Below are 15,721 nucleotides of genomic sequence, written 5' to 3'. Positions count from 1 at the left end.
TATTGTAGAAAGAATAAAAAAGCAATAATGTATAAAGAATAAAGTTATATAGAAAACCATCAGCAATCTATCCATAAATTCCTTCAATGCTTATTTTGGATTAATTCTACGCATTCCTGATGGAGTTTTTCAGAAATTATTCGAAGGAACTAACGATTCCTATTTTTCCATGTATTGCTTCTACAATTATAATACAATAATTAAAAATACCATAAAAAAAGTTTGTAAATTCCATCAAGTAATGAAAAAATGGTTTCAACACCAACTTGTTCGCCATAGTAGCATAAAAAATATTTAAGATGTTGAAAAAAATACCTTCAAGCAGAAATTCCATCTGCTTTAACGCCAAGCATTGGACAATCAGAAAAGACGAAAAAAAGAACAAGAATGTTTGTAGTTAATCCTACAAAAAACACTTAAGCTTTTCTATGATGTATATATTCAGATATTTAGTCAAAAAAATTACAGAAATACTACGGTACGTGCTAAAATTTTCCGACAAAAATTAAGTAAACTTTTCCGAATTCAATTTAAGCTTGAATTTTTACTCCAAAACGTGTTTTTTAATCTATAAATCTAATAAAAATTGAATATGGATATGTATTGATTCGTACAGTAATTTACAAAGTAATTTCTAAAAAAAATGAGGTACTTCTGGAGTACTTTTTAACCAAAAAATGGAGTGTGGTTGGATTTCAAGAACCCAAATAAATTTTTGATTGATTTATTTTTTAAGAAGTTCAAGAACGATTTGAAAATGTTTTAATTGACCTTTTGAAAATTTCTTTAGTAAATTCCCAAAACAATCGCTAGTACTCTTTAAAGAAAATCAAATCTGTGGAAAATACTTGGATGGATCTCCGGTGCATTTTTCAGGAGGATCCTAGGACGACATCCTATGAGAAAAACGTTCTGAAAAAAATCGTTGAATAAATTGTTACGGAAATTTTTGAGTATTTCCGCGAAAAAGTTTTCAAAGTAACGCTTCAAAATATTTCGCAATAAATTGGAATGGATTGATCGCTTTATTTTTTTTAAGTTTTTCTTGGGTTTAAATTTGAAAATATTTTTCTCAAAAGAGTTATAAAGGAATTTGGGGAGCAACATCAAATTTATTTTAAGAGAAATAAAACACACTTGGTGAATATTCTGTGAACAAAAATGCAAAATGCCAAGCTTTAAAAAATTTAAGGATGATTCTTGGAAATAAACGTAAAATAATTCCACACAATTTTGAGCTTGATTGGCCGCCCGTGGATGCTACTCCAGTATCGCCAGATCAGCTGGGGGAGGGGGAGGAATTGATGATGCATTATACTGGCTCCCACGTAGACCGTATATACCACTGCATCTACGCCAGTTCATGCGGGAGTGTATGGATTGGAGGAAAGGCATGGCAGAGAGGTTTGCTTTTGTGGTTAGCAGACTGCCTATGAATCAGGCGTAAGGAAAGGCATGCGCGTGGAAGAATGGAAGCGTTAGGGAAACGGTTTCTTGTCCGTCTCTGGTTCAAGCATTTGCTATGAACGAATAGTTTGAGTGTGATAGATTTAGAATGGAAGATAGAAGCAAGTGAGAGATATACAACTACAAAGTACGAGGAAAGGGATGGGCCTGGGATTGATCCCATGACCTTCTGCTTATGCAGCAGAAGCGGTAGCCATCAGACCACCAACCCCGTCTTTAAAATAATTCCACACAATTTTTGGGAGAAAATTAAGAAGCTTTTATGGCGCATTTTTTAAGAAAACTATAGAGATACTTGCCGAAGGAATGTTCTATAGATTTTAAAAGAATTCGCAAACAAAATTCTCATTTCTCACACTATTGTGTGTCACCTGGTCAAGATTTTTAGTCTCTGTATTCTATTTTATCAAAGTAAATGACCCATAATTGTGGGTGACCTGTAAATGTGTGGTCATTGCATCTTAAAAGTATTTTGTTGTTAATTAAACAAAATACTTTCAAGATACAATGGTCACACATTTGCGGTCTAATTTCGAAAAGTTTGCTGGTTCAATATTTGTAGATTTGTGAAAAGGTAGACGAAAAACGCAATCATTCGATTGCAACACCTGCCTGTGCCTTCATCGACTGGTATTAGGAAAATTCCAAGAAGAGACTCTTGTAATCATAGTTTACTGAGAGGCATGAAATCTCTGATCATCCAATAAGCCTAACTCGTAGGCGCAAGAAATCCTGCTTAAAACCTATTTGTCGACTGCCGCATAGCTCGTTTCCAATGTTCACGGAGATTACTACTTATTAAAAACTTTAACCTACACATTGAGCGCTTGAGCTTTCATTCATAAATACAGCATCTACAAATGAATGGAGCGCCCAGAACGCAGCAGAAATATCCGCGCGCTCTTTGCGTACTACTCATTGCTCGTTACCGGTGTTTCAAGTTCGAAGCGATTAAGACAACCATTCCGTTCATTCACACATCACCGTGACTTTTATTTTTCGTTTTTATTTGCTCCGCCAGTTTTGCTCCATATTTACAGATTAAGCGATTTCCCGTTAAACTCACTCAGATCCAAGTCTGTTTCACTCGTTCATATTTGACTAAATGCAAAAAATTTTCTAGTATTTGTAACCGGACTGAGGACTGAATGATCCGCTTCCCGATGGACGTCCAGTTCCGGGTCGTGCATTGGCCAATGGTCCTCCGGAAGGATAACCAGCTCCTTGCGCTGGTCCTGATCCAGTCGATGGATATCCTCCTGCCCCGGCACCACCTCCATGGCCTCCAGATCCAGCACCAGCACCAGCTCCAGCAGCGGCAGCACTTGCATGAGCGGCAGCATGTTCCTGTTGAGCCTTGAGAATTTCTTCCGGAATTGGCGGAGGAGTTGGCAGATGATCACCCTGGGGAACGAATCCATTTTCGTCGGCAACGTAGGTTAGCGAGATGACCTGTCCTTCCGGAGAAGTGTACGAGTACGATCCCTGAACCGATTGGATTTGGTTATCGGAACCCTTGTTTTTCAGCTCACCCTGCTCTTGGGCCTTGATTCCGTTACCAGTTTCGTAACTGTATGGAAACACAATTTGAAGTTAACGAATATCTGAGTTAGCCAAGTAGGAATTATTCACCTGAATTTATAGCTGCCATCTCCGTTGTTTACGTTTTCGTAGGAAATGATCGGAATTGGTGGGCCTGCTGGGGCGGCTGGAGCAGGAGCAGCACCTCCAAATCCACCGGATGATGGAGCACCACCTCCGAAAGACGACGGAGCACCACCGCCGAATCCACCGGCTGGTGGACCATAAGCCGTAGATGGTCGCGCCGGAGCACCTGAAATATAATTACTTCATTAATTGTCCAAGGAATTCCAGCATATAACATACTGGGAATTTTATAAGGATTCCTTCAAACGTTTGTCTAAGATTTTTCTATGTATTCTGCAAGAAATTCCTTTATTAATTCCTTTAAATTCGTTCAATAATTACACTAGAAATTCTTTTTAAGTAATTGTTTCTTAAAAGAATTACATCAATTCTTATTATTTTATTACTTGTTGCATTCATCCAGGATTCTTCAATGAACAGCTACATTTTGAGAGATTCGTCCAAGAACGCCTTTTTTATTTTGTTAGATTAATCTTGTTGAAAAAAATCTGAGCTACACTACTCCTCTAAAATCGCGTTTAGAGCAACTTTCAGAAATTCTTATGATATTTTTTCTGGATATTTTAAAGATTGTTGGAAAATTCCAACGGGAACCATCGCCACGAGTATTTTGATACTTTGACCAGGAATTCACTGATAAAATTTCCAATAATTGATTTTAGGGATTCCCAGAAAAATCCTTCAGAGATTATTTCTGGGCATTAATTTTTGAGGTCCACCACAAATAACTCCAGAGATTAAAACAGCAATTTGCCATAAGGCGCCACACAGTGCGTTATTCCATGGACAAAAATCCAATTTAACGTAGTTTTAATCGGTGACAATAAGTATCCAAAAGCGTTTATAGATTACATTTTCAATGGAAACTAGTATTGTTAAACTATAAGAAGCATTATAACTATTATAATATGCGTCAAAAATGGGCTTTGTTGCCGTGCGGTTAGCGGCGTCAGTCGTTTGGGCGTATTGTGCTACGAAGCGTGGGTTCGATTCCCGCTTCAGTCGGTGGGAACTTTTCATCAAAACGAAAAAATCATCACTGGGCTACTGGGTGTTATGTGTTGTCCGTTGCCTAATGTTCGTGATTGTCCAGTCTGTGCAGCCTTTGGCTGAGGACGATGTGAATTGTGTCTTTTAAAAAATGAAAGTTGTTGGAAAAGCTCAAAAACTGATATTTCGTCGCATGTTTATAAAATTGTTTTCAATTAGTATGGAGAGGCTTGAAACAAACCATTCAATCAAAATCCAAAAGAGAATACGGCTGTGGATTGGTAAAGAATTTTTGATGGAACAACGACTTCCATTTTGTCTTTGAATCGGAGGAATCGTTACGTTGACGGGTTCATTCGCATATCATAACGCTGAAAATGGCCATTTTTGGCACCCACCCACCCCCTCATAATGCTTTTTGTATGGGAAGTCTTCAAATTTTGTATGAGCAGTAACATCATGAGAACACCCACCCACCCCCTATAGCGTTATGAAATTTGTGAATAAGCCCTGATATGGTTATGTAATTCATCTTCTGAAATAACATCATGCAATTTGATTATTGATACGCAATAGCTCCACTGAGTTCCACCCTAAATCTTACACAGAATTATTTCTTAAATTGTCTTCTAAAATATGTGAAAGAAACTATCTGCAAATCTTCAAGATTTTTTCTATTTGTAGGTACACTTCTTAACCAGTATAAGAATGTAAGAAGATTGTTTGCTTTAAAAATCAAAACATTTTGTAACACTATATGACATTGACTCAACCAGACATTACATCAGAGCAAGCTTATGATAAAAATAATATGTAGTTCTCGATATTTTTTCCGGAAATCAGATTTGGAAGAGATTCAGAAAAACTTAAAATTCCAAAATATGCGATTTTTATGCTTAAAGGCATAGAAGCATAGGCATATATATTAGAGTGATTCAAAAAATCATTTTTGCTCCACACCACTCATTCGATTCTAAAGCCTAGATCATTTAGAAATGGGGCACTTCATTTTAGCGATAGCAGCGCAACCAGTGGTCGGATATGCAAGTTTTTTATACCGTTTTGTTGTTTGTAAACAGTATTGTTCGGTCTATTTTTTCACAGCCTGAAACTAACGTGGTTCGAAGATATTCGCCATGCAAGAAGAGAAAAGGAAAAAAAATGTGCACAGTTACCAGCAAAATCCATCTGCGTCAACTCGGGACGCAGACGAAACTCGATGGATGTCTTTTGATCGATGATGAAACATACGTGAAAGCCGATTTTCAACAAATCCCGGGGCTCAAGTTCTACAAGGCTCCTGCTCGTGGCAAAGTTCTTGCACGATTCAAGTTTGTTTTCGCGGATAAGTTCGCAAAAAAGTTCATGATTTGGTAAGGTATTTGTTCCTGTGGGAAGAAAACCAGTGTTTTTGTAACAGATAAAACAATGAACTCGTAAGTGTACAAGAGGGAGTGCCTCCAGAAACGGATTTTGCCCTTCATTAGGTCCCATGATGGTCCAGTAACGTTTTGGCCAGATTTAGCCAGCTGCCATTACAGCAAGGATGTGCTTCAATGGTACAAAGATAATGGGGTCCAGTTCATCCCAAAAGAGAAGAATCCACCCAATTGTCCTCAGTTCAGCCCAATAGAGAAGTATTGGGCGATAGTTAAGCGGAAGCTCAAGATGAAAGGTGCAGTCGTTGGTGACATTGGTCAGATGAAGAATTGGTGAAATCGTCTTGCGAAAACCGTGACTGAAGAAGGTGTGCGCCGGCTGATGAGCGGCATCAGCGGAAAAGTGCGAGAATTTCTTCGAAATAATGATGATTAATTTGTTTCAGATTTTTTTATGAAATAAAACATTATAACCTTTGTTTCATTCTTGGAAAGTTTTTTGATTGAAAGAAAAGTTTAAGAAATACACGCATTTGAAAGTGCCCCATTTCTAAATGAACTAGGCTTAAGATCAATTTATGAGTGTCCTCCCAAAATTTGAGCTCATTTGGATGAAAACTGAGACTGCACAAGCCCTTTAAAGTTTATATGGGAATTACTTTGAAAAAAGCAAGCAATTTTTTCAATCGGTCATAGTATATGCCCATGTGCTCTTGGGGATTAGAACTATGTTGACACTGTGAGATACAATAATCAGCTACAACTTTGCCGAAGACCGTTTTTAAATCGGGCGCACCGTTAATTAGTCATTGATTTTTGAATGATTTGTAAAACTTTGGCTATAATTATTAGGCTATTTTGCAGGCATCACTGGATATATGCAGTTAAAAATAGTGCCATGATTTGTACGTGCTATCTTTCGCGCCATCAGCAGCAATGTTGCCTGTTCAGAAGTTAAATGAGCTCTGCTGAAAAATTTGTGACTGGATATAAATGAATATCTAATTACTGAGGCGTCCGATTTGAAAACGGTCTTCGGCAAAGTTGTAGCTGATGAATGTATCTCACATTATCAACGTAGCTCTAATCCCCAAGAGCACATGGACGAACACTATGACCGATTGAATTAATTGGTTGCTTTTCTCATAGTAATTCCCATATAAACTTTAAAGGGCTTGTGCATTCTCAGTTTTCATCCAAATGAGCTCAAATTATAGGAGGACACTCAGAAATTGATTTAGAATTGAATGAGCGGTGTGGAGCAAAAACGATTTTTTGAACCACTCTAATATACATTTTCAAATACCTATTTACGTGATATACTGCAATTTACGAACAACTTGTAATGTTTTTCAAGAAAAAATATTTAACTGGTGCTTGAGAATGTTTTACTATTATGCGTGTATCGTATGATATTTATGCCAATTACAGCTCTTTTGACTAAGAACAACCTGCACTTCCATGCCAAGGTGTTGAAATGGTCTTCCAGGTTTGATTTTCATTCCGCATCTTCATACATTCAGCGCAATGTGCGTCGTCTACAAATTTCGTAACGTTCGAAGACCAAAGGTGGTAGACTCATGCGTTAAAACTTATACTTAGTTTTGAAAATTGGGCAATAAGATAACATCCTGGCAATTTCTCTCTGAACGCTTCCTGGGTCTCTTCATATAATTTGAATTTTTAGGAATTTTCCTTGTTTTCTTTCCAAGCATTACCTTCTGGATTGTACTAAATATCTCCAGTTATTCTAGGGTGAACAGCTACTTGGGCATTTCTATGGTTCACTTTGGCAGTTTTTCTAGGCCGAAGTGTCTGAAACTTTGCAGTAAGGAGCACTTTAATACGACGCATATTGTGGCCATATATGAGCTCAGTAGCTTTCAAAAACCTCACTGCCGAAGTAAATCAAAACTACCAACAATAGGATCCAGATCCCCATTCAACAATCCGGCGGCGATTACAACAGAAAATATTTAGTCAATTCTTCGATTTTTCACTAGACATATTACAAAGAATTTAATCGGGGAATTCTACCTCGACTTTTTTCAAAGTTCCACGAAAATCGAAAGAAGGACCTTTTAAGATATTTCTTTTTTTATCTTAAAAAATGCGAATGTATGAAGTTTAATTTTAAGTTTTGAAATAGAAATTCGTCTAAAGATGCTACAGAAACGATTTCAGAGATTTTTCCAGTACTTTAACCAATACTCCCTACAAGTTTTACTGTTATCCATCCATTACTACATTTAAAAACCCTAAACACAAAACTAAAAATAAAATAAAATATTACTTTTTCGGATTTTACAAACTACAGCAATGATTAATTTATAATGTTAACATCTGAACAGATAACTCTGAATCAACAATTTCAAGCCCCAATACTCGGTTCGTGGCCGCATCTCTCCATCCTCGGTTCTGCCCCACGCTCGCCAAATCGATACGCACTTGATCCGCCCACCTAGCTCGCTGCGCTCCACGCCTTTTTGTACCAACCGGATCCGAAGCGAACACCAGCTTTGCAGGTTTGCTGTCCGGCATTTTTGCAACATACCCTGCCCATCGTATCTTTCCAGATTTGGCCATCTCCTGGATACTGGATTCGCCGTAGAGTTGGGCGCGCTTGTGGTTCATCCTTCACCGCCACACACCGTTTTCCTGTACACCGCCAAAGATCGTCATAAGCACCCGACGTTCGAAGACTCTAAGTGCTTGCAGGTCCTCCTCGAGCATCGTCCACGTTTCAGGCCCGTAGAGGACTACGTTTTGTACATGGTACATTTGGTGCGGTTGTGCAGGCGTTGTGGTGAGGAAGGTCATAAGGCACTAGGCTGCAAGAACCCTCCGAAGTGCTTGATTTGTTCCGGCAAGTCCGTGAACAACAATCACCCAACGGGAGGCTCAAGGTGCCCGACCTTCAAACGAGCCATCAACGAAAAGTCACAGTGCAGGTAACGCAGCTGAACCTGAACCACTGTGACGCAGCTCAGCAACTGCTGTACCAGTCAGTTGCTGAGTGGGGGACGGACATCGCCATCATATCGGACCCATACCGAGTACCCGCCGGCAACGGCAACTGGGTCGTGGATGGATCCGGAAAAATGGCGGCGATATGGACAACGGGTAAATACCCTATCCAGCAGTTGGTGTCTACTACCTACGAGGGCTTCGTGATCGCCAAAGTAAACGGGGTCCTCTTCTGTAGCTGCTATGCGCCTCCGAGTTGGTCGACCGAGCGGTTCACGCAGATGCTGGACTGCATGACGACCGCGCTGACAGGGCGAAGGCCAGTTGTAATAGCGGGTGACTTCAATGCCTGGGCCGTGGAATGGGGAAGCCGTAACACGAACCAGCGAGGTCAAATCCTGCTAGAGGCACTGGCCGTGCTAGATGTCGATCTGGCTAATGTTGGTGCCAAAAGTACCTTCAGCCGTAACGGAGCGGAGTCGATTATCGACGTTACTTTTTGTAGTCCTGGCCTAACGAGTAGTTCGAACTGGAGGGTAGACGATGCCTACACTCACAGCGACCACCTGGCGGTTCGCTACAGTATCGACTACAACAACAGCAGGCAGCGGGTTGAGGAAGCGGCTAGGTCAAGGCCAAGCCCTCGTAGGTGGAAGACATCGTACTTCAATGATGAAGTACTTAGGGAGGCGCTCCGCCGTGAGCGTAACCTACTCGGCCTAAGCGGGGACGAACTGGTAGCGGTGCTTACGCGTGCATGCGATGCGACCATGCCTAGAAAAGTCCACCCTAGGAATGGGAGACCACCGACATACTGGTGGACTCAAGCTATTGCGAACCTGCGCCGTGCCTGCCTACGGGCCAGGAGACGGATGCAGCGAGCACGTACCGAGCAGGAGCGTGAAGAACGACGGGCGGTGTTCACCGCTGCCAAAGTCGCGCTGAAGTCTGAGATAAGGGCAAGCAAAAAGGCCTGCTTCGAGGGACTCTGTCAGAGTGCCAACGCGAACCCGTGGGGTGATGCCTACAGGATCGTAATGGCGAAGACAAGAGGTGCAATTGCTCCTACGGAGCAATCTCCACAGATGCTGGAGGGGATCATCGAGGGGCTCTTCCCGCGCCACAACCCTAGCCCATGGCCTCCTTTTGTAGGACAGCTGGGGATTGGGGCTGGCGATGAGGATAGAGTAACTGATGAGGAACTTGTAGGGATTGCAAAATCCCTAAGCATGGGGAAGGCACCAGGTCCGGACGGAGTTCCAAACCTGGCCCTCAAAGTCGCAATCTTGGAGGCTCCCGGTATGTTCAGATCTGCTATGCAGATATGCCTGGACGAGGGAGTATTTCCAGATGCGTGGAAGAGGCAGAGCCTGGTACTATTGCCAAAGGCGGGGAAACCACCCGGTGACCCGTCGGCGTATAGACCAATTTGCTTGATTGACACGGTGGGGAAAGTGCTCGAGAAGATCATCCTCAACAGACTGTCGAGGTACACCGAGGGTGTAAATGGTCTCTCAGGCAACCAGTTCGGCTTCCGGAAAGGGAGGTCCACTGTAGACGCAATTCTGGCGGTTAAGAAAACCGCTGAGATAGCACTCCAGCGTAAGAGGAGGGGTATTCGCTACTGCGCAGTAGTGACTCTGGATGTAAGGAACGCATTTATTAGTGCCAGTTGGGCGGCTATTGCTGATGCGCTCCTGCGTCTGGGGATACCCGAGTACCTGTATAAGATTCTCGGAAGTTACTTCCAGAATCGGGTATTAGTCTATGACACAGAGGTGGGTCGGAAGTGCTTTCACATAACCTCAGGAGTCCCGCAAGGTTCCATCCTGGGTCCGGTGTTATGGAATGTCATGTACGACGAGGTGTTGAGATTAAAATTCCCGGCGGGTGTGGTCATCGTTGGCTTTGCCGACGATATTACGCTGGAGGTCTACGGTGAATCGATCGAAGAAGTGGAATTGACTGCAGCCCACTCGATCGCAATTGTGGAGGAGTGGATGAGCTCCAGGAAACTGGAATTGGCTCACCACAAAACGGAGGCAGTTGTTGTCAACAACCGAAAGTCGGTGCAGCAAGCGGTGATCAGTGTAGGCGACTGCACAATCACTTCGAAGCGCTCCGTCAAACACTTGGGGGTGATGATCGACGACAAGCTTACCTTCGGTAGCCATGTCGATTATGCCTGCAAGAGAGCCTCCACAGCTATTGTGGCACTGTCCCGGATGATGTCCAATAGCTCTGCGGTGTACGCCAGCAAGCGTAAGCTTCTGGCCAGTGTCGCCTCGTCCATACTGAGGTATGGCGGCCCGGCTTGGGGCACGGCTTTGAGTACCGATAGCTACCGTAGCAAGCTAGAGAGTACTTATAGGCTAATGTGCCTGAGGGTTGCGAGCGCGTACCGTACCGTGTCACACGATGCACTTTGTGTCATCACCGGTATGATGCCTATTGGTATCCTTATCATGGAAGACATAGAGTGCTTCGAAATGCGCGGCACAAGAGGCATACGCAGGACTGCCAGACTGGCCTCCATGGTCAAATGGCAGCGTGCGTGGGACAGTTCCACCAAGGGAGTGTGGACTCACAGGTTGATTCCGAGGTTAGATATCTGGGTCAATAGGCGCCATGGGGAACTAACATTCCACCTAACACAGGTCCTTTCGGGTCATGGATGCTTTAGACAATATCTACACCGTTTCGGTCATGCGGGTTCTCCCGAATGTCCAGTTTGTGCAGGTTTAGAGGAAACGGCGGAACACGTTTTGTTCGTGTGCCCGCGTTTCCGCACAATGCGTGACCGCATGTTTGCCACATGCGGTCGGGACACGACTCCGGACAATTTGGTCCAGAGGATGTGTGCAGACGAGTTTGGCTGGAATGCCGTTTCATCGGCTATCACCCACATCGTCTCGGAACTCCAAAGGAGGTGGCGTGTGGACTCGAGGAGTGACTAAATCAGACGCTAATCAACAGGTGGTCCAAGGGTTCGCAGTCGGCTACGTAGGTCATACCGGTGCCCTACGGTCGAAATCGACCCTTACAGCGATTAAGTGGCCGCGGGGAGAACATCCTGGTAGCGCTGCTGTCGTGGCGCCGGCCTACTGGGTGGATACGAGCCTCTGGTTGTTCGGGGCAGGTGGAGGCCCCTTCGTCAGCAATCCCAGCTCGTGCTAGCTGATAGGGCCTGAGCCTTCAGTAGGTCAAATTGCGAAGCCCGCAGTATCAGTTCTTGATACCTGCGGTGCAGCTGGGCGCGGGCTTAGTGGTCGACCCTGCCCGCCTTCAGCGGACAACGGGAGGTGAGGACCACCTGGGAAGCTGGCAATGCGCCAGCATGCTACCTTGGTGGACCCCCATAAGCGTGTCATCGATGTTCGTTGCTGCATGGCTACGCAGCTAACCTGGAGGATGCGATGTGCAATAGCCCCTCTCCGAAGCAATGCCTTCTTGGTGGTCCCGGAGAGACGAAGGGTTTGGCGGCAATGGAAATGGTTTAGTGGGTCGGGGGTGTAGTCCTGTTTACTGCTTGTACGTAGTAAATGGTCCCCAACCCCACACTCCCGGACCTCGGTCCGGAGTCTGTTGAGCAGATTATCCCCCCATTGCTTAGAAGGAAAAAAAAAAAAACATTTGGTGCGGACGTGAATCTTTTTTGACCGTAGCTTCTTATGGAGGCCATAGTAGGTCCGACTTTCACTGATGATGCGCCTCCGTATTTCACGGCTAACGTTATTGCCAGCCGTCAGCAAGGATCCAAGGTAGACGAACTCGTCGACCACCTCGAACGTATCCCCGCCTAACCAACATTGCTACCTAGGCGAGCCTTGTCGCGCTCGGCCCCACCAGCTAGCATGTACTTTGTCTTGTCCAACTTTTGCTACCTCGCGTTTCAGGCGGGTTTACAGTTCTGCCACCTTTTCAAATGTTCGGCCGACAATGTCCATATCATCCACAAAGCAAACAAATTGACTGGATCTCATACCCCGGCTGTTAAGCCCGGCACTCCGCATAACAGCTTCTAGCGCAATATTGAACAACAGGAACGAAAGTCCATCACCTTGTCGTAGTCCCCGGCGAGATCCATACGAACTGGAGAGTTCGCCTGAAACCTTCACACAATTTTGCACACCTTCCATCGTCGCTCTTATCAGTCTTGTGACTTGTGCTTCCCGAGAAAGCTGTTCTCGTCCATGATTTTTCATAGCTCTACGCGGTCGATACTATCGTATGCCGTATGGACCTGATGTTCACGACATTTTTGGAGGATTTGCCACACAGTAAAGATCTGGTCCGTTGTCGATCGGCCGTCAACGAAGCCGGCTTGATAACTTCCCACAAACTCGGTGACAGACGACGGAAGATGATCTGGGATAATACTTTGTAGGCCGCATTTAGAATGGTGATCGCTCGAAAGTTCTCACAATCTAACTTGTCGCCTTTCTTGTAGATGGGACATATTACCCCTTCCTTCCACTCCTCCGGTAGCTGTTCTGTTTCTCAGATTGTGCCTTTCAGCTGGTACAGACAAATGGCCAGCCTCTCCGGGCCAATTTTTATGAGTTCAGCTCCGATACCATCCTTACCAGTAACTTTATTGCTCTTGAGGTGGTGAATGGCATCCTTAACCTTCCACAAAGTGGGGGCTGGTTGATTTTCATCGCCCGCAGCACCAGCGAAGGCATTTCCTCTGTTGTCCTGTCCTTCATTGCCTGTGCTCTTAGCGCCATTCAGGTCTTCGTCGAAGTGCTGCTTCCACCTTTCGATCACCTCACGCTTGTCCGTCAAAATGCTCCCATCCTTATCACTGCACATCTTGGCTCGCGGCACGAAGCCGTTGTGGGATGCGTTGAGCATCTTATAGAACTTACGTGTTTCTTGAGACCGGCACAGCTGTTCCATCTCCTCGCACTCCGTCTCCTTCAGGCGGCGTTTTTTCTCCCGAAAGAGGCGGGTCTGCTGTTGCCGTTTCCGTCTATAACGTTCCACGTACTGTCGAGTCCCTTGCTGCAGCATGACCGCCCACGCTGCATTCTTCTCCTCCAGAATCTGCCTAAATTCCTCGTCGAATCAATTGTTCCGTCGGTTTTGCCCCACACCCGATGTTGTTGCTCTCAGCTGCATTGTTGATAGCTGCTTTCACTGTTCTCAAGCAGTCCTCAAGAGGATAGATCATACCGGGGTGGCCGTCGGTACTGTACGTTGTTAACGACGGAGAGTTTCGGGCAGTTTAACCATCACCAGATAGTGGTCAGAGTCGTTACAGCAATGAATATTATAATAAAAATTTTGACACAATTTGTGGTACACATCTTGCAAAAATTTCTTAAATGATTGAAGAGATTCCTGAAAAGTATGGAACATCTCAGGGTGAGTTTATAAGAGATTTTTTTAGAGTAACGCCTAAGGGAATCCCTAGAAGAGTAACTGAGGAAATTACTATTGCTATTTTTGAGAAGTTAAAGAAACCATTAATAAATTTCAATATGAATCCCTATTCGAATAACGCTGAACTAAGAGATACACCTTCTTTAATTCTTGGAGTGGTTCTTGGACCTTGGTCGCATATTTTCAAGAACGGCCCTGGAAATTCCACAAGAAGGAGATCAATCGAGGAACCATGATGGGTTCCATGGAGTATTTATGACGAATAATACAAGGTTGAAAGACAAAACATCTAAAAGACAGAAGGACAAAAGGTCGATAATTTATAAAAGGGAAAATTTCGCAACAAGTGTTTATTGTCGACTTTTTATGCTTTTGACTTTTTGACCTTGTGCATTTTCGAAATATTGTCTTTTGACATTTCGCATTTAGCCATTTATGACAGAGTTCCAGGAGGTAATGCCTGATCAAATATTTTGACGATAGCACCAGAAAAAAGATACAGTTACACCTCCTTAAGCCGATATCTGAAGAGTCCATCGACTGATGGAGCAGTAATGCTTGATCAAAGTTAACATGAAATCTGTAGTCACTATCGAATCATGGAACCTCGACAGCTGTTTAACTGTAGATTAACGTGAAAATGCATCGACGCCAATGCAATCCTAAATTTTCAAGAGCATAAATCTGAAGAACCAGTCAGCTGTTCACGCTGAACATTTCATCGATTGGTCACTACCAGCGAGGTGTCAATCGATCAAGTTTTCAGTTTAAACGGATATTTGGTACCCTAGATTTGGGTGCTTAAAAATTTGAGGTTTGGCTTCGATTTATCTTCATCTTAAATTTGGATGGAAAAAATTGTAAAAAGCATGAAATGATTCCTGAAAAATTAACACATTAGTTGTATCCCTGAAACAATTCCTAAAGGAATTAGGAATCTCGGAAGAATTTGAAGCAATCTTTTAGTGAGATGTGAATGTCGATGTAGATGTAGACTCTTGCTAAATAGTTATTGAATGATAGTTTTTTTCAAAAGCTATCGAATATTAAACTCATTCGATAGTTTTTGAAAAAAAAACTTGCCATTATACATTTGACAGAAGTGTAAAATACCCGGATGAAACACTAATAAAAATCCTGAATGTATTACTTGACAGCTTAGACAGCGTCCATTTATTACGTAACGCTAAAATTGGAAATTTTTGACCCCCTCCCCTCCCTCCGTAACGCTTTTTTGTATGAAATTTTTGAAATTTTTGTATGAGCCGTAACGCTTGAGCGTACTCCCCCCCTCCCCCTAGAGCGTTACGTAATTTGTAGATGCCGCCGTACGTACTGTATTTTTTGAGAGATATCTGGAGAAATTCAAGAGTAATTTCCTGAATGAAGTTCAGATGGAATTTATATTAGAGAGCTAAATTAATTATTATATAATCCTATGGTCGAAAGTTTACATACCTCCAGCACCACCTGGTCGTCCACCGAATCCACCACCACCACCGCCGCCGTGGCCTCCAGCGGGTCTACCTCCGGGAGCAGGTGCCGTCAGTCCTGGACCACCTCCAGACGAGGCAGCTCCGGGCGGAGGTAGATAGTTGTTGTCCAATCGAGCACAAGAACATACCGCCACAAGGGTACTCAACAGGATCTGTAAGATGAAACAAAACTACAATCAATGGGCTGGCTGGCGACTCATGAATAGCTTATTCTGATGTCGACTCTTTTGAGAGCAACAAATGCGGTCACGATGGTACCGTCTTCGTATGTGATACCGATCTATGATTCTATGTTCAACTGCATCGCAACAGATGCTAAATTGTTCTTCCACCAAAATGAGTACCATTAAACGGGGTAACTTTGAT

At 43.5% G+C, this 15,721-nt stretch overlaps 1 protein-coding gene across 1 annotated transcript in view; it reads right to left on the bottom strand.

The window, feature by feature from the left end:
- Positions 1-2,435: 2,435 nt before the first annotated feature.
- The window catches only part of LOC5564389 (pupal cuticle protein 20), a 38,534-nt gene continuing 25,248 nt past the window's right edge, over positions 2,436-15,721 (bottom strand). Inside the window, exons 2-4 of the mRNA XM_021846542.1 lie at positions 15,318-15,507; positions 3,100-3,301; positions 2,436-3,037 (exon numbers count right to left, since the gene is read on the bottom strand). Of these exons, the coding sequence (XP_021702234.1) occupies positions 2,587-3,037; positions 3,100-3,301; positions 15,318-15,507 (843 nt within the window). The 3' untranslated portion in view covers positions 2,436-2,586. The remainder of the gene's footprint in view (positions 3,038-3,099; positions 3,302-15,317; positions 15,508-15,721) is intronic.

The sequence above is a fragment of the Aedes aegypti genome, chromosome 2, assembly GCF_002204515.2.
Source record: "Aedes aegypti strain LVP_AGWG chromosome 2, AaegL5.0 Primary Assembly, whole genome shotgun sequence".
Lineage (NCBI taxonomy): Eukaryota > Metazoa > Arthropoda > Insecta > Diptera > Culicidae > Aedes > Aedes aegypti.
The sequence above is the reverse complement of the archived record's forward strand: the minus strand, read 5'-3'. Positions and strand labels throughout refer to the sequence as shown.